Source organism: Herpailurus yagouaroundi, unplaced genomic scaffold (genome assembly GCF_014898765.1).
Source record: "Herpailurus yagouaroundi ecotype Mexico unplaced genomic scaffold, PumYag 250, whole genome shotgun sequence".
Classification (NCBI taxonomy): domain Eukaryota; kingdom Metazoa; phylum Chordata; class Mammalia; order Carnivora; family Felidae; genus Herpailurus; species Herpailurus yagouaroundi.
The window spans coordinates 18,950,135-18,974,648 of NW_024412467.1; the positions used below are offsets into that span (position 1 = coordinate 18,950,135).

Consider the following 24,514-nt stretch of genomic DNA (forward strand, 5'->3'; position numbering starts at 1 on the left):
TTACGGAGTGCTTGCCATGTGCCTTGACTCTGTGCAAAATTCATGATCTCCTCACCCTCACCCCACTCCAGTGAAATGGTGGATACTATTAAAAGGCTCGTTTCAGTGAGGAGGAAAACGAGGTACAAAGGTTAAGAAACTTGCTCAAGAATGGAAAACTTACAAGTGGCAGAGTGAAGATTTGACACCGAGTGCCTAATTCCAAAAGCCAGAGATCTATCACTATGCCAGTATGTCCCAAGTACACCATCAGTGGTTCATAATACGGTTTTAGGTAGAATAAACTGGCCCATTTCCTTTTAGTATTGGTATATAATAAAGTATCAATTTCACAGTAATGCTGTAAAGTGTTCTTTGGAAAAAAACGTGTTAAAAAAAAATAATGGCGGGGAGGGGAGGGGTGGTTAGTCAATTTTTAAAAAGCAGAGCAGCGTGATGCCTGGAAAGGAAATATAGAAAAATAAGAATAGTCTGGTTTTTCTGAGAAGGTGATATTTTTTTGAGTCCCTTTAAAAACTTTCCCTAGAGTCTTGATGTTCCTAAAATGTTTGTGTAAAACAGGAGCATTTAAGGGGCGCCTGGGTGGCCGGCTCATCAGTTAAGTGTCGGAGTCTTGATTTCATCTCAGGTCATGATCACACAGTTTGGGAGTTCGAGCCCAGCATCAGGCTCTGTGCTGACAGGGTGGAGCCTGCTTGAGATTCTCTCTCCCCCTCTCCCCTGCTCACACTCTCTCTCAAAATAAATGAACATTTTTTTTTAAATGAGCATTAAAAAAAAAGTCTTTTTGTTCTAACCCCTCAAACCATATGTAATCATTCTATAAAGTTTATTTTCTATTGGTTTTGTCCCACACAATTTTAATATGCCCACCATGGGGCTCTCTCCTACTTCTGAGTGAGCTACTTTTCTCCCTCAGGAAATAAATTCCTGACATTTATCAGATCTTCTTTTTCTTCATTTTATCCCACCTTATCCTGAAGTTCCAAGACCAGGCCATCTCACTATTTATTCAAAAGCCCCAGAAATTTTTCGCAAGGAAAAGAGCTGCAGGGAATCTGGGAGGCATATGCAAATAGATTTTTAAGAGGCAAGGGTTACTGTGCTATTCCTTGAGGGTTCCTCAGTATCTGATAAGCTGCCCACCTCTGGCACCCAAACAAAGAAACTCCAACTGGCAGAGGGGGAAGGACTCTGTGTTTCATCCCGAGGATCCCCAAAGGCCAAAGACCTCGCCCAGGTACTTCTGTTTCCCATGGCCAGACACGTCCCATACACTGGAGAGAATGAGCACATCTCTCCGACTTCTCCATGCAGTGCACAGATCCTAAGAGCTTGGAGGCAGGTCCCCTGGTGGCTCAAAGGCCACTTGACTTTCTGTCAACCTCCAGAGGCAAAGGCCGCCCTCACCCACCTGTGCATGTTCCCATTGGTGGTAAAAGACTGGCCACACACAGTGCACTTGTAAGGCCTCTCGCCAGAGTGCACCAGCATGTGGCGGTCCAGGGAGCTGGCCGAACTCAGTGACTTCCCGCAGATGCTGCACGAATGGTCTGCCCCTCCAGTGTCCGTGTTGTGCTGGGGAAAGCAATCATCACATTGGTCACTTGAGAAGGTGGGTCAAAGTTTGGCAATTATGAAATGCAAATTAAGAGCTTTATATAAAAAAAGAAAAAAAAAACAGCAAAGCTTCTCTGATATTTTTTTTTTTGTTTCATTTTAAATATCTTCCCAAATGTCAACATCTACCAGGAACACAGGCAAATAACTATTCTGTGTGATCTTCTTCCACTTTCGTGTTCCAGTTTTGGAAAACACTTCTGCAAGGCCCAGAGAGGGGTGGGGTCTCTGCAGGCCTTTCTTGGGGACACACATAGATGAACTGACCACATACATTAACATGAGCAGAAGGACTCTCAACTATGAAGCTAACGTGAAATACGGTCTTTGCATTAAGGCAATGTCCATTCTTCAAGTTTGCTGACTCAGTCTTGCTGTCAGGGAAAGAGAACTGAAAACTGCACAGTTTAGAGTTCTGGCCTCTGAAATACATTAAGAAGGAACATTTCTCTCCAAACCCAAGTTACTTAATGGTATTATTCCTCAGTGCCATGTTATGATTTTAATATTGTCAATCCTTCTCACTCATATGCAGAATTTAAGAAAAAAAAAAAAAAAACGAGCAAGGGAAAAAGAGAGAGAGAGAGAGATAGACAAACCAAGAAACAGACTTTTAACTTTAGAGAACTGATGGGTTACCAGAGAGGAGGTGGGTGACAGATGGGGGAAAGAGATGATGGGGCTTACAGAGTGCCTGTGTCATGATGAAAAAATAAATAAAATGGAAAAAAAATTATCCATTCCCACTCCAAAAATATATATATATTTCCAAACAAACAACAACAAAATATATATATATACACACATATGTATATATGATTAATCCTTCTTTGTTCTCGATTCATCCATACTCTGTCATCAATTTGCCACACCAGGCAAGGACGAAGGATAAAGGTCATAATATAGAAGCCAAAAGAAATGCCAAGCAAATATATTTCCTGCCGCATGATGTAAGTTTATAGCAGTATGAAGGCTCGGGATCTATCTCTACAATCTCACTGTGCTGTGAGGAGGTTTGGTTCAAACTGACGAGTCATATGATGAAAGGTCTTCTGTTCGATGTGGTCATTTTAGCTAGATGTTTGCTAACTTCTGAAAAGGTATTCTGTGTTGACCAGGGATTCTGTCACGGTAACACGGACCTGCAAAAACTTATTTCATAACCACCCCTTGAGATTATTAAAATATTAAATCTAAATTAAGCTCAGCCACAATGCATCTGCTAAGATCCAACTGCCCTCTCTTAATGAAGAAAGATTTTTTTTTTTTTTTTTCAACTATGAAGAAAGATTTCTAATACAAGTATGAAATCGGCAGCAAACCTGACGGATGTGCATAGTTAGCTGATGCTGTGTAGTGCAAATCTTTTCACACAGGGGACAGTTATAGGAAGACTTCTCCTCTTTCGTTTCCTGCAAAGACATAATACAAGGGAAAATCAAGTTCAACTCACACAGTAAGCCAGTGCCTCTTGTTCCTGTCGTAAGCATCTGTGTCTCAAAGAGCCATAACAATAAATCGCGGAGAGCATGGGCTCCAGAGCCTGTCCAGGTATGAGCTTGGGTAAGTCACAGTCCTGTCTGCCCTCAGTTTCCTCATGTGTAAAATGGGAAAAACTAATGGCATCTCCCAGACCGCGCTGTGATGAGGATTAAATCAATGAGCACATGTTAAGCACTGGAATAGTGCCTGATACAGGCTAAGTGCTCCATAAATATCAGTGTTCTTATTAAACACCATTTAATTAATCATCAGTGCCAACAAAAAAAACAAGGATCAAGTCACAGCAGAGGTAGAAACAGAACAGCTCTCTCCCCAAGCCCCACCTACGTGGCTCCAGTCACTACTCCTGAGCACACAGGAGAGGCAGTGAAGTTCTCCTCCCAACATGACAAGGCTTCCGTGCCCAGCTGTGTGCCCCACAGGCATCGACATGCCCCTCTTACTTGCTGCTTGCACCTGCTTGACACCGCTCATCGATAATCAGTAAGAATGCTGTCCTTTTCCAAACTGTGATGGGGGAGCACACCCGGGCTGACGCCTTCCACAGAGGGTGACAAAAGAACCAGATCACTACTTGGCAAGGTGGCTCATTTTATGTTCTCTCAACACACCAGGGAGAGGCTGCCTTCAAGCAATAGATTTTTACCTTTCTAAGGAAAAGGAGGAGCTCCCTCACTAGCCATGTGGTATAGTTCCTTTCTCCAAATAATTCATGGAGAGCTGCCCTGGACGTGCCCCCTCACCCACATGGTCCCTAAGCACCCCGGTCTCTGCCCTCATCTCCCAAAACCAACAGGATCAAGGCATGGATATCTCGCCCAGGAATCTGAAATGAGGATGCTTAGAGACTGAGATCGGTGGCTTTCCCACTGATCAGCAGAATCACCTGGGCAGATTTCTGAACGACATAGTTCTAGACCAGACTCCTGGCATGCTGATTCAGAATGGGGGGGGGGTGTACCCCAGAAATCTGCTCATTTCTCAAGCTCCCCAGTCATTGTTCATATGCACCCAGGTTTGGGGGTGACTAAGTTACTACCACAAGTGATCAGGAATACCTGAATTCAAAGTTCATGTAGTCCTGGGGCTGAGCTGAGCACTGGGGTGAGCCCAAGCCACGACAATGCAGCTGGGGAGGACGTGGGTGCTCACGGAAGTGGGAGACCAGGTAGCCTGAGATAGGGGACGGCACCATCTGCCAGGCTGGACCCTCAGACTTCTTTCAACAGACCTGTTTTTACTTGTACTCATCGGAATGAGTTTCTGTTCTTTGCAAATAATGCCCATCCTTGAACACTTACTATGTGCTAGATGCTACATATAGAAATGTCACAACCACGGTTACATATCCCATTTTCTGGATGAGGAAACTGAGGTACAGAGAGGTAAGTAACCTGTCTCAAACGAGGAAACCATGAAGTAGGAGACCCAGGATTAAAACTCAGGCCGGCTGCTCTCCCAGCCCATGCCCAGTTTAGGGCATGACTATGCTACACAAGTCTGATCAAAAAAAGGATTAACCCCAAGGCACAGAAAGGAAACACCCTTGTGGTTGGCTCATGAGAGACGATGAAAATAAAAATCACTCTGAAGACTCTAAAAACAAATGGCACCATAAACCAGATGGGGTGGAGTGAATGCATGAGGATGTCCAGGATGTATTTGCCCACGGTACTTCTGTGTCCTCTTCAAAGACTAACAGGCCTCATTTTTAAGCAATACAAACGCTTTTCTCATCTGTGGCACTGGGTCTGAGAAAAGGTACACTACATATTTTTCACCCTCAAATTTTTTTAAAAAGCAGGGGAAGGGCAGAAAGAGAGGGAGACAGAGGATCCAAAACAGGCTCTGTGCTGGCAGCAGTCAGATGTGGGGCTCGAACTCATGAACTGTGAGATCATGCCCTGAGCCGGGATCAAGAGTCGGACGCTCAACTGACTGAGCCACCCAGGCGCCCCTCACTCTCAAATTAAAAAAAAAAAAACAAAAAAACCAGATAGGAAGCCTAAGGAAGCTGATAACCCAGAGACAGTTACAAAAAAACCTGCCAGCCTCACCGCCATCCTCCCAGGGGCATGATGTGTATGGAGCAGGAAGGGGCGTCACTCCTTCTCGGCCCATCCGACTCCAGTCACAATGGAGCTGGCCAAGAACCACCAAAGAGAAACATCAAAAACGAAAGCATTCACAACAAAATGAAAGCAATTGCTATAATAATGAGGGCTGTCTCATAGCCAGACCCAAACTCAGTCCCTGGGGTATTTTTGTTATAGAACAATATATATTAATAAGATTTTTTTTAAAGAAAGATTCATCGGGGCGCCTGGGTGGCGCAGTCGGTTAAGCGTCCGACTTCAGCCAGGTCACGATCTCGCGGTCCGTGAGTTCGAGCCCCGCGTCAGGCTCTGGGCTGATGGCTCGGAGCCTGGAGCCTGTTTCCGATTCTGTGTCTCCCTCTCTCTCTGCCCCTCGCCCGTTCATGCTCTGTCTCGCTCTGTCCCAAAAATAAATAAACGTTAAAAAAAAATAAAAAAAAAAAAAAAAGAAAGATCCATCAATAAGATGTCAATAAATGGGGTGCCCGGTGGCTCAGTCAGTTGAACATCTGACTCTTGATTTTGGTTCAGGTCATGACCCCAGGGTTGTGGGATTGAGCCCTGTGTCGGGCTCTGCACTGAGTGTGGAGCCTGCTTAGAATTCTCTCTCTCTCTCTTTTTCTCCCTCCCTCCTTGTGCCCCTCTCCCCACTCAGGTGCTCTTCCCCTCTCTAAAAAAAGAAAAAGTCAGTAGATGTCAAAAAGCCAGGCGTCCGTGTGGGTAGCCTCTTGAGGCAGCACGTTTCTTGAAAAAACCATCCTGCGCACACCTGGAGGTAGATACTGGACATACTGAGTAGGTGCTTGGAGCCTCCGGCACCAAACCTTCTGTGAGGCTGGCAGCTGCACTCTGCAGACCCTCACACAGGTCTACAGAATCCACAGTGGTCGGGGAGGAGGAAACCTCTGGACTCAGATTTAATTTTCACAAACAAACCCAACAGCAAAGAGAACAGCCCTGCTGTGAATCCAGTTACTGTGGCTGTGCTGGTGGAAGAAGCAGACTTCCTGAGCTGACAGATAAAATTAGCAGCTAATGTGATAACTAACCATTCCATAATGAAACAATCTGGCACCCGTGTCGGCGTCCGGCTGTGGCTAATCTGTCCTGGAACTCGGTGCTAGCGCTGACGGGCCTTCTCCCCAGGCTCCTGCTCTCGGCCTTCCCTACCCGCTCACAGGTAAGGGTGATGCCCACTCTCTCCCCAGCTGCGCTCTGCTGTTTTTAATGCGCTGTCTTTTCCATGTTACCTCTGGCCCAGAGGTTACCTCCCCTGCGAACACTGAGCCCATGCCCTGAGGAACCCTGGAGGACACAGAAGGTAGATGGAAAATGGCTCAGGTACACCTGTCCCATTTGCTTGCCCACACCTGCAGAGTCACTTCCATTTACCATGCAGGGATGGAGGTGCTGTGGGTCACACTCTAGGGTTCTACCTACTGTCTCTGAACCACTGGGCAGGGACCAGAGCCTGGACTACGGTCAACTCTACCTGTGTTGGGGAAATGCCGGGCTCGTCCCTACCCATGCCACTTTCTACTGGCGGAACACAGAAGGATGAGGAGACGGTGACCGTACGTATCTCGTTCATCCCGAAATGCCTGCCACCTGGTGCAGTACCTGGCTGGAAGTATATATTGTGAAATGGGTGGATGGATGGAGAGATGGACAGATAGATGGATGGATGGACAGTCACGTGAGAGTGGAAATAAACCTTTTCTTCCCAGAGCTAGCGCTCCGTCTCGACTCAGGCCACAGTCATACAGGCTGAGTATTTTCTCAGGTACCCATGGGAAGAGAGGCAGGCAGAGACAAAGGAAAAAAGAGAGAAAAAAGGTATCAATGCTCCAACTCTCCAAACATCACTGAACCCTGCTAAGTCTTCAGCTGTGAGGAAGATGGGAATGAACAGACCCTTCTCCTATGCTGCTGGAGTGGGTTTTAGGCTGGAACGACTTTTCCTGGAGGACAAGTAGTAGCCAAAGCCTTAATTAACATACTTCCAAGAATTTATAGAAAACCATCATGGATAGTGCTCAGACAATTCTGTATAAGGACAGTCACTTGAGGATTATTAATAAAAAAGGAAATGAATTCACAAAAGCCCAACAGGTTTACTTTCCAGTCCATCCCTGGCATTGAGAGGAACTGAGAAGACTGCCTTTCCCCCCTGAGGATTTGGTGTAAACCCATTAAGTAAGTTAAAACAAAAATTAAATGTGGAGTCATCAGTTCAGATTACATGGATTCAGAGAAGAAATGAGCACCACACACCCCCTGCCTCGCTCCCTGAGTTTCCTTGAACACACTGCTACCGGAAGAGTGACAACTTTTTCTCAAGTGCCCCATTTGTACGTTAATTAGAAGATCTGTTTTATTTCCCAGTGGAGGAGCCTTAGACCTTTGTAACATCATTAATTAACCCTTCCAATCCTGGCCCGCCCCCTTATTCTTCCCCACTCTTCCTGATTTGATGCCCACTAAAAACTCAAGAGGACTAAATCACCCCATGAGTGGCATTCTCTGAAGCCAAATTCTGTGCTTTGTCAAAGGTGGAAAGCTGAATGGGAGATCCAGCAAAACCAACACTTATTTGCTACCTGATCTGAAGACACTTAAAAAAAGAAATCAAGGCGATGGCTTCAAAATCCCAACTAACCAGCTGTGTGAGTAAAGAAATGAACTACATCACAGTAGAGGAATAAGTCCAATTCTTTGCCTTGGCCATCACGTGAAGACAGCTTGCATTCAAATCAAATTAAAGGGCAGAGAATAAGGATTCCACCAATACTCACACCACTGCAGAGAAAATTTCTTCCATGAAAGGAAATTGACATAAGCCCGGAAAAGTTCACTCTTGAAGCCTCTCGGCATGTCCCTTTAGTTCTGAGCTTGTCCGAGGTTTTGGCTTACGAAGCTGGGGCTCAAGGGAACAAACTTCACCCAACGTTCTCATAGACTGAAGCCACCAGATGTCACCAGCTAGCGCACAGGAGCTTACCTGGTTCCTTCTGCCAATCCGATTTGGTCCTGGAGGCTTCGTGGGGGACTTGGTGCTCTGGGGGCTCCCGCCATTCTCGGCGACCTTCCCTACACTCATTACTGCTGACATCATGGTGTTGACGGAAGACAAGTCTGAACCTTCCAAGCCAATGGGCGAACTTGACGTCATTGGGTCAAGGGTTTAAGCTTCTAAGAAGCTTCTGCCATAGAACTGAAAATCGGAAATCGCTGCTGTGATCAATTGGTTTAGCCCCTGTCAGAGCCCGGTGGCACTGGCTATGGCTACCATGACCGTAAGTCAGGTCCAAACACCGAATGCCCCCCTGCTTCTTCAGTTCAAGCTGACACTCGTGCCCATAATGACTTGAAGCTTTCATCTAAATGAAGCACTGTCATAACAAAGACTAACTGATAACCTCGCTTCCTTTCTGTGCATCTGTACTGACACAACCCCCCAAACTAGCAGAGGCAGGTCTCCTGGCCTTTCCTAATCTTTCATTAGACAGAGCAGGGAAAGGCTCTGGAGTCTTTCTGTCAGCCCAGGGAGCTGACATTTGCCTGGCACCCTCCTAAAAACCAAGCTCATTTACTACTACAGGAATGTTCTAGACTTAACAACTTACGATGAGAACCTTCAGGTCTCACGTAACTCCACTGCTGTAATTCAGTGCTCTTAATGGGGAGCCCAAATTGTACACAACAACTGAGAAGGCAATCCTCTCAGAATTATAACCAAACTTCAAATCAACATAAAAAGGACCGTTTCTTAAAATATATGAGTAGGTAATGTACCTATACCCCAGAAGATGGATGGAAGGAAAACCCAGCCCCCACTGCCAATTACCTCCATTTTCTGCCCCAACTGATATACTATGAGGTTTTCCCTTGCTATAGCTATCATCCACGTGGAGTAGGAAATGAGTCTGTGTTCACTTCTTTTTTTTCTTCTCTTGTATCACTTGTTGACACTGGAAGGGAAGCAAAGGCAAAAAAAAAAAAAAAAAAAAATCAGTGAATGCCTTTTCACTTAGGGAAGAAAAAACTGATGCCATTTACTTGTTGTAATCTTAGGCCACTATATTCATGAGAATACAGGGAGAACAAAAGGGAGGCGATTTTAAAAGTCATGTCTTTCTTCCAAAACCACATTCTGTGGTTGTTTTTCAACCTTAACTGATGTTCCCTACAGTGCTGTCACCGTCACTCCCAACAGCCAAAACGATTTTGTGGTATTTTACTTTCTGGAGCTCTTAACTACACACACACTGAATTTCCCTCCATACTCTACCCCAGTCCCCCACGAGCATTCAGACTCCTACTTGACCCCCCTCCCACCTCTACCTAAAAGTGACTGAAGATAAGGCAGGAAAGCAATTCACGAAAGGCTCGTAGTCTAGTACTAGACTATGTAGTATTAGGTCAGGCCTCAAAGAAAACTGGTAACAGGAACGGCATGACCAACCGGAACACCCGCCACACCTTGTGGCCATTGCAAAATTGACTTCTGCAGCCTTTTCTAGTTACCTTCCTTTGAGAAGTGCCATCCAGTTACATGCCTTACCATGGCTGTGATATGGCCTCAGATTAAGTCTGCAGGTAAGTTACTTCCCTCATTTTATCTAGAGCCAAAGCCCTGCCAGTAAGCCTCAGATCCTATACTGACCTATATTAACTGTGCCTTGATAAATTCCACATGTCCTCTACTGGACTTGTAGTCAAAGATCAAGCTCATCATCTCGGCAGCCAAGTGAATGCTCAGGAACACCACCAGAAAGAACATGATTTCTTGTGGTTTCCTCCTCCAACTTGAGGGGACATGACCTAGGATATGACAAACGGTAACACCCAGAGCTACCAATGCAGCCAGCAGCAAGCAGAGCAGGAAGGGCCTGGGGACATAACTTTATTAAGCCACGTTGTTGTCAGCTCAGAAGTCTCAAGCTAAAACCTTAGCAAAAGAGCCAAAGAGAATCTCAGGAACAGTACTTTTCCAGCCAAAAGACAAAACGTGCCTTCCTTGTGGGCAGCCATTTTGAAGATATGGATTTAACGGATTTACAAACGGGGACGAAAAGGACTAACTGCAGAAACATGCAACTCGAGACAACAGACCTCGTCTTAGCCCGCACATCTTTCCTATAAAGAGAGAAGAGCTATGTTCAAAATTAAAGCAAAGGCCAAACTGCAGTCCTTCTGTGGTTTCGCCACCAGAAGACCATTCAAAATTGTGCTTCAAACTTCCTATTTTAACGGTCTTTGAAAATTTATTTGGGAGATTTCTCTCTCTTGGGAAAACCACGAGACACAAACATACACATGTAAGTGTGCATACATACATAGGCACACCTGCATCTCTAAAAGTACCATTGGTTCCTAGAGGTATTGCAATCAATCAGCAGACAATCATCTGTTTGATTCAAATATGTGGATACCTTTGATACTAAAACCCCTCCCCCATAGTTGTAATATATAGTAAATTATAAAATAACTGGCCAGAAACTGTTTTTTGTAATTATGTTGTGTTAGTAAAAAGAAAGTTAACCTTTCTGATTCATAGAAGGAGTTTAGAAGGTAATCTTGCTTATGTCCTGATACTAGGAAAAAAGGAAAGTGTGGTAGAATTTATGGAAATCTGGGAACAGGTTAGAGTAAACACCTCTAGGACTAAACGTAGAATTTTATAAGTTGTAAAAATTACATTCAATTCACTGAGAAAATGGAGAGGAGAGAAACGGGCAACATGAGAAGTAACAAAAATACATTCATGTTACAGAGCCAGATTACTAGGGATAATTTTTGTTACAGTCATTATAACATCCAATATACATTCTTACAAACTCCCTAAGTGTCTTAAATACACAATACCTAGCCATTGTCACCACACTAACCAACATAAGGGCTGAATGTTGCAAAGGCTTATTCTAACTGGAAAAGAAAAAAGCCACACAAACTTGTTATTTCCCATTTTGACTGGGCAGGAAGACATTTGCTACATTTATTTCCTTTTCTGGGATAAAGTATAAAGCGTTGACACTACTCAGTGATGACACCAAGATCACCTGTGTTTACTTCCTTTACCTAGTTTAAATGTAAGTAGCAATATGTACATATTTCTCAATAAATTTTTTAAAGTTTATTTATTTATTTTGAGACAGAGAGAGAGAGAGAGAGAGAGAGAGAGAGAGAGAGAGAGAGACAGTGCAAGCAGGGGAGGGGCAGAGAGAGAGAGAAAAAAAGAAAGAATCCCAAGCGGACTCCTCACCCTCAGTGCAGAGCCCGACATGGGACTCAAACCCATGAACTGTGAGATCATGACCTGAGCCAAAAATCAAAGAGTCGGACACTTAACCGACTGAGCCACCCAGGTTCCCCAGCAATGTTATTTTTTTAATGGAGACTCTTCTCGTCTCAATCTGGAAAGTGCAATTAGTAAAATGAACCCCCCAGCTACACTGTTTGAAAAGAAGAGCACCGTCATTGGACTCATCCCTCAATTGCTGTTCCAGAAGCAACACAAACCAGCCTTACACACCCAGCACAGGTTTTTACTCCAGTGTGCTCCTGTGTCTTATGCTTGAGTTTTCCCTTTGAGAGGATGCAGCAGGGAAGAAGGGAAAGGTCCTGGTATAAAATAAGGTAGCTCATTGTTCCAGGTTATGGGGGAAAAAAAAATCCACCTTAGCATTAAGGCACATCTATGCACTAATTTACCCAGAGGCCAGTCGTCCAGGATTATTAGTGAGTTCTACCTACCTATACCTGACATTGGGCTATACTGGGGTAATAACCCAAACTAACAAACCTAAACCTTCTGAGATTTGATCTCAGCGATGAAAGAGAAGTTGAACAGCTTGAAGTCCATTTACAAAGCACATTTTTTTCTTTACAGATATTAATAGTCTCAATATTTTCATTCTTTCCTTTGCTCCCTGACGCCACCCTCCACATCAGCCCTACCACTGCAAATAACCACCACCAATAAAATCATAACAATAAACAAGTTAAAAATCACTAACCCCATTCTAAGGCAATGTCTTCCAACTGGAACCAGAGAGAGCTGGGAACCCAGATGGAGTTCCCAATCACAGATAAGAAAAGAAGTCATCATCTTCATGGACATGGCCAAGTGGACTGGCCTGGCATTCCAGTTTTTAACACAAACGGCCTGAATTTGGGCGACAGGGGGCGGCGGGGAGGGAGAAGCAGGGCTCTGCTGTCTGAACACTCCTTCCTGTGAGACCAATACCCGGTACCCTCTGAGATTTCTCATCCTACACTTCAGGCCCACTGGATCAGAAGAGCTCGCAACTCAGAGTTACAATTTCATTGTGGTTTTGCGTCAAAGCCTCAGGAGGACCTTGGGAAGAAAAAGGGCAACCCATAGGGAATGTGGGGAGGGAGGGGGAGGGAAAGGAAGACAACACTGGAAATTACTGGGCCTCAAGTGGAGTCCATAAAGTGTAACTGACCTGTTTTCTTCGTCTTATCAAGCTGGCCCTCCTTACCGAGGAGCAGACGCTGGCCCAGGCGTGGGCAGGGTCACACCTCAAAGCCACCACTTCTGGAATACAGAGTCGGAGCAGCCTGCAAAAATGAGAAAAGGTGGCATGAAGAGGGAGTCAAGACCAGGCAGAAACGATCCTGTGTCCGGATCCCTTTTCCCGGGGATCCGGGAGGGCACAAGTTAAGGGCAACAGAACATTTCCCATCCCCGCCTGCACGCAGAAGCAAGCTTCCTTCCGGCTCCGAGGCTGATTCTGCCCAGAGGTACCCACTAGCATCCACCGGAGTCGAGAGTGCCTTGGACAGACAAGAACCCCCTAGCACGCCCCAGCAGGTCAGGAGCCATATCACATGAGGGCAGCTGGGACCACTGGCCCAGGCAGAGCTCTGGGCATCTTAGTGGCATATTAAGAGCAGATGCTGATGCTGCCAGCTTCAAGGGCAGAGGAGAACGAGACAGCACTAAGTGCTATCAGCAGCAGAGTGGAAAGAAGACAGCTGAAGAGAGTAAACACCATGGAACCAAACAGTCTCTTAATGTAAAGGACAGATTAGTGCATCTTCTCCTGAGTGATGGGGGAAGTGTCCATGACGGTTCAGATAGGACCAAACACGTATCTTCTCCTTTCGGTAGGGGGTATACAGAAAGCTTTTCAAATGACACAGGCTCCTCGGGGAGTCTGAGCGAGTCTGCTCTGGGGTGCAGGGGCCTCAAGTCCCTTCCCTGGGAGCAAGTTGGCCCTCTACAAAGTCAGCGAGCAAAGGAATGCAGGATTTCCAGAGCTGCAGCCTTCAGCCACATTCTCTCGGTTTCTGGAAACGGCTTCCCGCAGCTAAACGGAGGAGTGCAAAACTGGGAGAAGATCGAGAAAGACATAAATCAAGCCCTTCCGAGAAACCCTGGCGTGGCCCACCTTTTCATTCGTATCCCTTTTCGGAGTGTCTGGAGAAAGGTGCTCAATCCTGTCATACGCCTAGTTGTCACCTTGAATGTTCCTCACTTTGTAGTTCCTGAGCACCTAGGGCGGGCAAGCCCCCTGCAGGACTGGTCAGCTGGGGCGAGAAAGGGCCACCGACCCATGACAAGAAGCTCCTGAGGCCACAAACACTCTCCCTCCACCTCACTGCTTCGATTCTCCATCTTTTCTCTTTGCCCCCTTCTCTTTTGAAAAGTTCTTTGGATTCTGAAGAAAGTATCAAGAAATAAGGAGTAACTGTAGGGACAGCCCCTGAATGGGACAGAGGCCCTGTAAGTCTCGAGGAATCCTTCTTACTACCCCAATAATTCTCAGTGGTTTTGGGGGATGAGAACCTCCTGAAGGGTGTGATAAAAGTTATGGACCTTCCCACAGGAAAGTGCACATACTGTACATTCGACATTTCCCTTCCGCATCAAGAGTTCAGGGGCCCCAGACACTCATCTGAGGATACGCAGGATAAGAATCCTGGTTTTAGTTGACATCTAACCCACCTTCCTTTAAACTCTGAATCAAGAATCAAGTCAAGTTTGTTAAAATGCCCATGAGGTTTTAGAAATGCACAAACAAAACATCCTTTCAGATCATCCCCACCCAAACTTAAAGATGCCTAGGGGTGAAATGAAACACTGTGGAAGAAAAAAAAAACACACGCAAAAAAAAAAAAAAAAAAAAAAAACCAAGCCAAATTTCCCTGTTATTATTCATTTCTTCATTCGTGGCAACTTTTATTAGGAAGAAAGTCTGAAGAGGAATACCTCCATGGTTTTTTGTTCTTTTGTTTTGTTTTGTTTTTGAAACTACCACGATCTCCAAATAAGTAAAGTGAATTACAGTTCCATATAGAATTGTTAAAAACACACATCAGAGAGATGAGTCTCTGCAATTTAAACTTTCACAATATAATAACTAAGACTCTCATTAAAATTTGAACTCCCTCCCTCCCTCATTTAAAAAAGATACTGTTAAAAAGTCCACCGAGTAATCTCAATACACACCGCGAACCAAGGTGGGAGAGGGCCAACGCCAACACACTTGACCCTGAAACTTTCATCCTCTGATCTTGGATGTAAAGGATTTGAATATTTAGAATGTCTTGCAATTCTAGCTGAGTAACAAGAGTCACTACCCTGTTTGTCTGGGGTTCCACCAGGCCTGAGGGATTCACAGAACTCAGCGAGTGGAAAAGTACGGGACAGTTCTTGGAAGAACATTCAAGATACCCCTTACCTCTATCACCATCGCCTCAGGGAAAGCCGCCCGGGGGGGGGGGAGAAGAAGGAAAAAGGGAAAAAAAAGACCTAGTGAGGAGAGGTTCTGTTCTAGAAGGTGACTCCCGCAGGGGTAAGTGACTGCAGCACAGGCTGGGAATTTAGAGGGGTGGTCTCGGGGCCTCCCAAGGGAGGATGCTGAATTTCTGGATTTGCATTCCCACACGGGCTCTGCCTAGATCCAATGGAAGCAAGATGTCTTGGAGTGGGCAGAGGTCCATCTGTGAGGATGAGGGGGCAGGGAAGGCCAGCCCCCAGGCCCCAGCCCCTGAGCAGATAAGGGACAATGCTATGTAAAGCCAGAAAGAAAAGATTAAGGAGTCTGTCTCCAGGTCCAACAGAGATAGCAAGCGGGAGATGAAAGATAAAAGGGAAGATGGTCTAGAAACAAACCTTCTCAGCTTCTGAAAACCCAGAGGATTCTTCAGTGAAATCTAAAATCTGTCCTAAGGCCCGCAGGACAGATGGGGTAAGTTAGATGCCTAGGATGACAGTGGAGGCCCACGGACAGCGCTGAGCCTACAGAGGACCACAATACTTGAGATGGTTGATCTGTGGACTGGAACAGCCTAGTGGATGGTCTAGCTGGCCGGGTGGGGCCAACCCAGGACAGTCTCAGAGTCTGAGTGAAAAGGAGTTCAGATACTAAAATGCTCTGGCTTCTAAGGGAGCTCTAGAAGCAGTGAGGACGTCTCTCTCAGGATGGGCTCCATCAGGAAGGAAACATTCTTTCCTCCATCTGAGCTAGGCTGGAGACAAAACCAGACCAGGCTGGATGTCGCACCATGGCAATGCCCGTTCTCCTTGGCCTGCAAGCCTAGGGACAAGACGGTCTCCTCTAACCAGGACAGCCTCGCGTGTGCTCTGAAAGCTCACAGCTGTGATGATGGCTCTGAGTTCCAGGAAGTTGATGTGTTTCTTGGCGTAGGGCTCAGTCTGTGCCTTGGAGAGGGCGGCAACCCAGGCAGGCCACCCTGCCCCCTCGCTGGCATGGGCTTTGGTCAAACGAAGCCTTGGAGTGTGGCACAGAGCACTCCAGCAGACTGGGCACAACTGGGCACCGTGGGCTGCACCTGCCAGTTCTGGATCTTCACCCCACTGCGTGAGGAGACGGGGTGGGCGGTGGAGAATGCACCGCTTGGCAAAGCCCAAGTTTAGGAGAGGAAAGTCAGGAGGAGGGGGCAGGGCAGTACCCCAGGTCCCAGGACCATATATGTGGGAAGTGGTCAGACTTTCTGACCTGCCACTCAAAGCTCTCCAGGCTCTGGCCTTAGTTTACCTTCTAGCCTTCTTGCCCAGTTTCCATGATTACCTCTCCATTCAGTTTCTTCCTCCAGAACGTATGTCTCCCCGAATCCAATCCTGCAGGGGCCACCTTCCACACGAAGCTTCCCTCATTCCCTCTGGGGGAACCCCCAAGGGTTTTTATTATACAACTCTGCAATATTAATACTAATACTACTAATGATGATGACACCAGCTAATGAGTTTTGAACACTACTTGCCACACACTAAATGCAGTATCTCATTTAATCCTCCCAGCAACACAGAGGAGTACTGGTTCCACTGTACAGGTGTAGGGGGTTAAGCAACTTGCCCCTAAGATCATGCTGGAGAGCAAGGCAAATCTAGTTTCTAAACTCCACTAAGCTTCTTTTAGACAAAATTTGCAATTCCTGGCACAGGGCTTGAGAGAATAGATACACATTCTCTGACTTGTCCCAATCATATTCTGGGGCATTTCTGCCCTTCCAGATGGCTCAGCACCTGGCCTCCCACTTTTACCTGTTTCTAGGGAGGGCAAGGAGCTCTCACCTTACACCTTCACCTCTGCCTTCCACTCTCTGAGGATGCACGACTGGACTTCTACCTCTGATTGAAAAGTTCACCACATGGGGTAAGGGTCTGCAAGCACTCACCACTGCCCTTGCTGTGCAAAGGGATGGGGGTGGGGGGACCTCCACATTCTATACCCTTGTGTTCTAGAAGGAGAAGGAAACTGGAAGGAAGCCACCAGCCTCTGCCTGAAATCCCAAATAGCCTAGTCTGTCCAAGTGGCTGGATCCAACTGATCCAGCGATGTGAGCTCAGAGGCAATCTGTATCCTCTGGGTCACTCCTGCTTCCATGCAAATGGAATGCAGGCCTGGAGCGAGAGGAATTCTGACGGGGAAGTCTACACTTTCAGGTGCTGGGGTTCTAACAAGGTGTCTGTGGTGGGGAAGTAGCAGGGCAGGGAGGGGGCCAGAGAAGAGGAACACAGACGGTTGGGAGAGGGAGCAGACAGAACCGCACAGATCAAAAATGAAGTGAATACCACGTGAAGGAAATCTCGGCCTCATCCAGTCAGTGAGAAGTTAACTACCACTAAACCTCCAGCGCCGGCCACCCCAAAGTGTAGTCCTCATGCAACGGCATCCCGGACCTTTGCTAGAAATGCAGATTCTCAATATATGCAAAATCAGGTCATTACACTGTGCACCTTAAACTTACCCAGTGCTGTGTGTCAAGGATACTGCAATAAGACCAAAAGGAAGAAAGAAACACAGGTGCTTGGGCCCCACGCCAGAACGACTATGTCAGAAATACCTCCAGGGATGGATCCTGTAACCTGTATGTTAGCTCTCGGGGGGTTCGGATGCAGCCTTGAAAACTAGCATTCAACTTTACGTAGAATTCTGGAAGAGGGCGGACATAAAACGAAGGATCTCCCTGGGAAACTTTCTTTCTGTGAAGATTTGGGAGAAGCCACTGTTTTAGCATAGCCCCAGAGCAAAAATCAAAGCACTGGAGACAGATCTCAGTTTTAACTTCAGCTGTATTCACCACTATGAATGAATGAATGAATGAATGAATGAACGAACGAACGAAGGAAAGAAAAAGGAAGGAAGGAAAGTATATGTGTGGGAGGGATTAAATATGCAGGGCCTATTTTAGCTGCTCAGGAACAGGGACACGTCAGATGTGAACTTCAGACAGGGCAGGGCTGGCCTACAGTGTGCGGGAAGCAAAACCACTCAGCCTGGCCTCTGTGAAGCTCTGGGCCCTCGAAGTCATCTCTCCAGAAAGCACTGGCCAAGCTGTCACTCACAGAAAGGGTACTGGAGGATATTCTCCACAGTTGAACCTGCAGCCGGGATTTCTGGTGGTCCCGGACCCCCTCACGGCACCCTCCCCCGACAATTTCTCTGCTGCTCGTGGCAGCAAGGGCCACAAGGGGCAGGAGAGAAGGAACAGTCGGGGAGGAGAACTCTGAGGGAAGGCAATCCTAAAGAACCATAACAGCCTCAGAACTAGCTCATGGTCTCCTGCAGTTTGTCTCTTAATGTCTCTTCCCCTAGGAAGGGGAAGGAAAAATCCAAGAGATCATTCCTGCAGCCTAGAGCGGCTGCCCTTTACTGATCAGGTTTCAGGTGCCCCCGTGGATACTGGCAATGCCACAGGCTGCTGACTTTTCACAAGGAATACTGTCCTCAGGTACAGGAACATTTTAAATATTCAGTAAAGCGTGTGGGGAAGGAGCGGCTTCGGCTTCGGGGAGAGTGATGGGTTCCACGCTGGAAGCAGTTTCTCTTTTAAAACTAAAAATCACTTGGACATTTTGATTGTTACATTACATACAATTTCAGCAGGGAGGCAAGTGTTGACTTGGAAGACAGGGTTCTTGCTTACCAAACTTAACTACGTGAGTCAGATCAAATTTACTATTTAAATACAAACTGCTGGGAAGATGGGGAGGTTTTCTGGTATGTGCTAGATAAAACCATCCGTGGTACCCCACTCTTCTTCCCGTACCTCTCTCTCCACAGTGCAGCTGGCTTGTTCAGAGGGGGGAAATGGGGCAAAGTCCGGCTTATAAGCTTTTCTGTCAGTAAATTAGCCTGTGAAGAAGCTGACTCCACTCCTTGCAGCTCTTCTCCCGGGAGCACGTCTTACTGACAGGATCTAACTACTGCCAGACTCGCGAAGCCGTCACAGCTGCCACATGGCAGCCATTTGTTACCCAGATCCCTGGCCTTTTGGGGGGGGAGGAGGGTGGCTCGGTGGCCCACCGAGCGTGGCCCTGTCTCTCTCTCCAGGTGAGCTAGTCTTTTCTCCTAAACTGGCCACCAGGACCTGGTATTTCATCACCATCTTGCCCAACTTAGCAGAACCGTGTAGGACTGACTCCCTACTCTGCCTGAGGAAGCAGGTGAAGAGAAGAGGCGGGCTGCCAGGAGGCCCTAACTGAGGGAGCACTCCAGCCGGGCAGAGGGTCAGAAGACCCACTGGGTACCGGCACCTACCCCCAGGGCAGGGCAGGCTTTTCTGGGCTAAGGCAGAAGATGTCTCCCCCCACCCTGCAGGAAACTGAATTTAGAAGCCCCCACCCTCCCCACCCTAAGATCTGCTCTGCTGGCTTATCAGGAAAGGGTGGGGAGAGGCCTCCACATCACACCTTGGCTGAGTAATTTAAAGAAAGAAGAATACTGCCATAAGAGCAAACAGGATTTAAATCAGAAGTCTGGTGTAGATCCAATTACACGTCTTTCAGAGTACCTCCTTCCCCAATAACTAGGGGGCATTAACTATTTGTGACATAAACTCTGGGCTGGAAAGTGTGTGAGGTACTTCACGTATATTTAATCCTTCCCCAAACCTTACAAGGCAATGATGAGGTTATCTGGCTGGCCATTAAGCAGCTCCTAGAGGGGCAGGGCCGGGATTCTAGCCTGGGGCTGTCGGACTCCAAAATTCTCTGGTACCTTCCTCTACACCAAAGATGATCATGGAAAAACCATTCAGAGAAGGGCAATTAGCAAGCTATAGGACTGGGAAACCAAGTCAGGGGGAAACCAAGAAATGGCTGAAGGAACCAGAGATATTCTGGAAAAGGGGGCACACTCCTCTCATGTGTTCACCACGACAGGAACAACATCTGGGTGGGAGGCACCAGGAAGCAGGTCTGGGACCCCACAATCCTTTTACCAGAGCCTTGAACAACCAGAGCTGCTCACGGATGGAATGAGGCCCCAAGAAATGTAGTCATGAGCTTGCTGTCCCTGGAAGTATTCAAGCAGAGGCGGAGTCACCACAGCTCAGTATTGCAGAGGGTGAGAGACCAAATTATTTAGATCCTCCTTTTGACTTTCAGATTCTGTACCTCGAAGAGGGCCGTCCCTTCTCCCTAATCCTGTAAGATCCAGAAGCAGGAACGCGGAGAATACATTACAGTAGGAGAGCATCAAGAGCGCAAGATGTCTTGGACTGGAAGCTCAGCTTGCCACCAATGGAGAGACTTTAAGTCTCTGAGCCTCAGCCCGCATCTGGAAAATGAAGCTAGTAATACTGCTCTCACAAAACCAGGATCAAAGGAGTATCTACTAAGACACTTAACAGGCAGTACAGTGCCCATCAATGCCAGCTATCTATGTTATGCCCTTTACCTCCTCACATTCCAGTTCATTTAGCCCCTGGGCCAAGTCTCCCCAACTCCTAGATTCATCCGTGGGCCTCACCTCCTGCACCACCAATGCTTGGAGGGCAGGGGTCAGTTGGAGGATCTTGAAAAATTTCCATTCCAGCCCCCATGTTGAACAAGGAGATATAATTCATCACAAATGCAATCCCGTTAGCAGCGAGAGGTAGAGCAGCCACTGCCAACGTCACACGGAGAGCAGGAAATAAAACCCCTCCAGCTTCAGTCTGCGGCTGACACAAATCCCGGGGAACTTCGCATTTGCTTAATCAAGCAGGCTGGCGCTGCGGGCTCCCGCCGGGATGGGCTGGCTCTTCCTTCTTGAGCACCTCTTCCCTCCCAGCTGTGGAACCTGAGTGTCCTGCAGCTGACACCCAGTCACTCCCAGACTCTCCTCTGAAGTGGGTCTGGCTGCCTTCAGTCACATTACAGCTCGGAGGAGGAGAGGCTGGAGTAAAGTTCAGCGGCCGTTTGCAGAAGGGTTTTAGGCAATATCCTGCAACTCTTAAACAGGCCATGAGGTCGTCGGGCTGGTCTTTCTGACATACTTGGGGAAAGGGGCTGCAGGAACAGGATTCTCCATTTTTCCCCTGCTGAGGGGCTGGATGCAAGCTAAGGATTCCTAGGGCAGGTGATTAATCAGGGACCGGGGCTTCAAATTCCCAGGATTTAGGGCCATTTCAAGATGACACCCCTTATAAAACCCAAATTAGTTCATGGGAGACAGAAAGTGTTGTTTGAACTGCTTCTACCCACCCTAACGGCTCAGAGAAGGCAGAGGGAGGAGATCACTTCTTCCCTTGCCCATTGGAAAAGTGGTCAGCTGTGGTCACAATTTCACAGTGGGTGATCAGACATTACAAACCGTCAGCTGAGAATGACTGCTGGGTGAAGCAACCGTGCCCAAACTACCAGGAGCTCTGTGGGCCTGCCCTCTATGCCCTCTAATGGGTGACCTTTCTCCCTCTGTTTTGCCTCTAAGAAATTATGAAGAAAAACAAATACTCTGAGATATAAGAGGCTGGTAAGTGTTTATCACAAGTCGACCAATCAAAAACATTAGCAAGCACATGGTTTTTCTTAAAGTCCACTGAGCCCAAACCAAAAGCTTATTTCCAGGGCAGGATGAGGCACTGGGGAGGAAGGTGCCACGTGGGGCCGGTCCCCCAGCCCCAGCACTAAGGAGCCAACCAACAGAGAGGCACCTCGGAAGGAAGGGAGATTAGCACAGTCCTGGAGGAAGTCTGAGGCATACGGGCCCTCCTGGCTGTTTCTGCCCTGACCTGCCAGGAGGGTGATTAGTTCCCGACAACTGCACTCCTGGACTCCGGAGGGTGTCTAATTGCGCTGCTGTGGCACCAACACAAAGGGCCCGGCTCTCAACAGCCCAGCAGGGTCCGAAACAAGGATAGAGTTGCCCAAAGCACGCGGTTCGTCTTTGTGTGACTGAGCACCCACAGGGCACTGGCCAGGCCCAGGCTCCTCAGTGTGGGTTCACACTAAAAACCCCACCCTGACCCTTAAGAACCTTTTGCAAGCCCCTAGACTTCCTTCCTAAGTGACAAAGAACAGAAAGGACGATCTCAAAGGGGAGATCACCAGTTGAGTGAGCATTGGGCCGGCACCAGAAGTGAGCCTAAGAGGAGACACGTCACTGAGAAAGCAAACGGCGCTAGCCTGTGCACCTCGCCAGCGGCACAGGGAACACACAGCCGTGCGGGGCTCTTCCGCTCGGCCCAAGGACGGCCTGATGCTTCCACAGGGTCTCCAGGGGTCAGACACCCCTGCAGGGAAAACTTCTGGAGCACAAAGTTTAGAGGGCCTGGCTCAGGCCCATTTAACTTAAGCAGTATGGAATACAAATGTCCCCAGGCAAATGGGGATATCAGTTGAAAAAAAGACTGGCCTCCACTAATACTCTGACACAAAATGGTTTTAGGATGCTGTGAAACCACGTCCTGCTTCTCAAACAGAGTTCTTCAGCCCGCTTGCAATCATAAAGCTGACGCTCTCTCGCTCACCCCCTTCATTTTACTTGAATGCCTGTGATAAAGGCACCCTCTCGTTGTTCAAAAAGAACATCCCTACTCTTTTCCTTTTATCTTCCCTTAACAGTTTGCCATCCAGTGATAGGAGGGGCCTCGCCTCCAACAGTCCGTCCTTTTATCTCCCGCTGACCATGCAACAACATGAGGCCAAGGACTGGATTTCCTGCAGCTCCCTTCGAGGGGCTGTTTGACTTGTTTAAAGTATTACTGGCCTCCAGAACCTTGGAACAATGCCTGAGCAACACCTACCCAGCATCCATTTCAGCTCCAACTTTAAAAGCCTCCAAATCCAATGTACCAGGACTCCCTGTCCCTCCGTGTGGGAGCGGCTTGATGCTTCCAAGAAAGAGGACTCACTTTCCAGGCTCACGTATGTAGTTGCCTTTTGTCGGCAGCAAATATGAGCTGACTTCATCAAAGTACGGAAGCCCCAGAAGATACTTAGGGTAGCTCAAGTTAAACTCTGAGTTAACACTGTCATTATCATAATAATGCAGTGGCATTTAATACCATTCTTGAGCCACTGGAACCCAGAGCAATCTGTATGTCATGTGCTTCCTTGCATAAGCCTGGAATACACTGGATCCTTCGTGTGTAGAAGGCAGGCCATGACCTCTGATGTCCTTCCAGGCTTAACTCTGTATGCGACTCAACTCTGCTGGGATGCCTAGGTCCAGGCTCAAAAGGACTTTCACCTGCTGCTGAACACTATGAACATCCCTGTGAACATCCAGGATTGGCAATGGCAGCAAAGTCCCATTTCATAGCAGATCAAGGCAGTTGTGGGGCCGTTTGCCATTTACGGGAACCAGAAGGAGTTCACCCCCCAGAGTACAGAGGACACTGCCTCCCTGCCATTCAAGACCAGGAGTTCATTCTCTTGGCCTCACACCAGCATATGTGAGGTTAATGGGTTCAGAGGATGATAAGATCAGATGTTCAAAACAGCCCACCAGAGTTCCTGGAGTATAGAGAAAATCTTTACAAAGTCAACTAAAAAAAAAAAAAGAAAAGAAAAGACAAAGAAAAACTTCCTTGCCTAAGTACCCCTTAGCCCCTCACAATCTCCGAGGTAAGAGGCCTGGGGGAGGAGCAGGGAACACGGTGGTGCGACGACAGTAAGCAAGGCCATGGAGAGTTACGGTGGCAAATGAGCGACAGAAGCCAGGCTGTACATTAAATTTGCAACACAAATTTCTATGCCATCACTCTAAGATGGGGCCGGTATTTTTAGGATCTCCCTTTACAAGGCCCAGACAATACACAAGAGTGTGCAGACCAGATCAGCCACGCTGTCCCCATGCAAAATCCAGGAGGTTGCATTCTGCGTGTCCCCTCTCCCACCGCTGTGGGGCTTGGCCCTGTTGTTGGCCCATCTGAGAACAGGAGCTAGCTAACCGGTTCGGCACCACAAGCCAAACAGCAGGCACTCTTCAACGTCCTCAATTTCCTCCCAGCCATGAAGTCAGAACAACCGGTACAGACAAAGAAAAGCAAAAACTTGCGAAACAACGGCATCTACCGTGCTCACTGAATATGCCCGAGGAAACGTTCTCAGAGCCCTTTAAGATGCTTCATTATGATTCTGGAAAGAAAACGTAGTCCACTACACCCAGGCACACACATGTTCACACAAACCCAATTTCATACTCTGCCGGCCCCACAACTAGAACGCAGAAGTCAAAATATACCTCAAGAGAGTGGCCCCGGTTACTTAACAGATTTGGAATTGTAACTGACACTTTTCCATAAACTCTATTAGAGGCCAGTGACATCCTGGCATGTTCCCAATCTGGAAACAGAGTTTTCCTAAGGGCTGGGGAGGGGGGGTGGGGGTCGGGGGGGCCGCCGGATGGCAGGGAGAGAAAAGGACTAACAGATTATACAACAGTTTGCTACCTGACTATAGTAAAACTGCTGTTTGCAGGAAAGACAGAGATGTAGGGAAAAAACCCCACTGTCTTTTGATTACTTGGAATTAACCCCTAATGTTATGCATTGGCCAAGGCAAGAATAATCCTTTTAAGGCTTCACCC

General features: G+C 47.4%; 1 protein-coding gene across 6 annotated transcripts in view; it reads right to left on the reverse strand.

The window, feature by feature from the left end:
- Nucleotides 1–24,514, reverse strand: part of RREB1 (ras responsive element binding protein 1) — a 184,116-nt gene that overhangs the window by 59,481 nt on the left and 100,121 nt on the right. For 5 of the 6 annotated variants that reach the window (XM_040460336.1, XM_040460338.1, XM_040460333.1 and 2 more), the window contains exons 2-6: nt 12,692–12,806; nt 9,067–9,190; nt 8,221–8,433; nt 2,943–3,032; nt 1,415–1,578 (exon numbers count right to left, since the gene is read on the reverse strand). In XM_040460336.1, the coding sequence (XP_040316270.1) occupies nt 1,415–1,578; nt 2,943–3,032; nt 8,221–8,391 (425 nt within the window). In that variant the 5' untranslated portion in view covers nt 8,392–8,433; nt 9,067–9,190; nt 12,692–12,806. The remainder of the gene's footprint in view (nt 1–1,414; nt 1,579–2,942; nt 3,033–8,220; nt 8,434–9,066; nt 9,191–12,691; nt 12,807–24,514) is intronic. The other variant, XM_040460337.1, reaches the window with a different exon arrangement.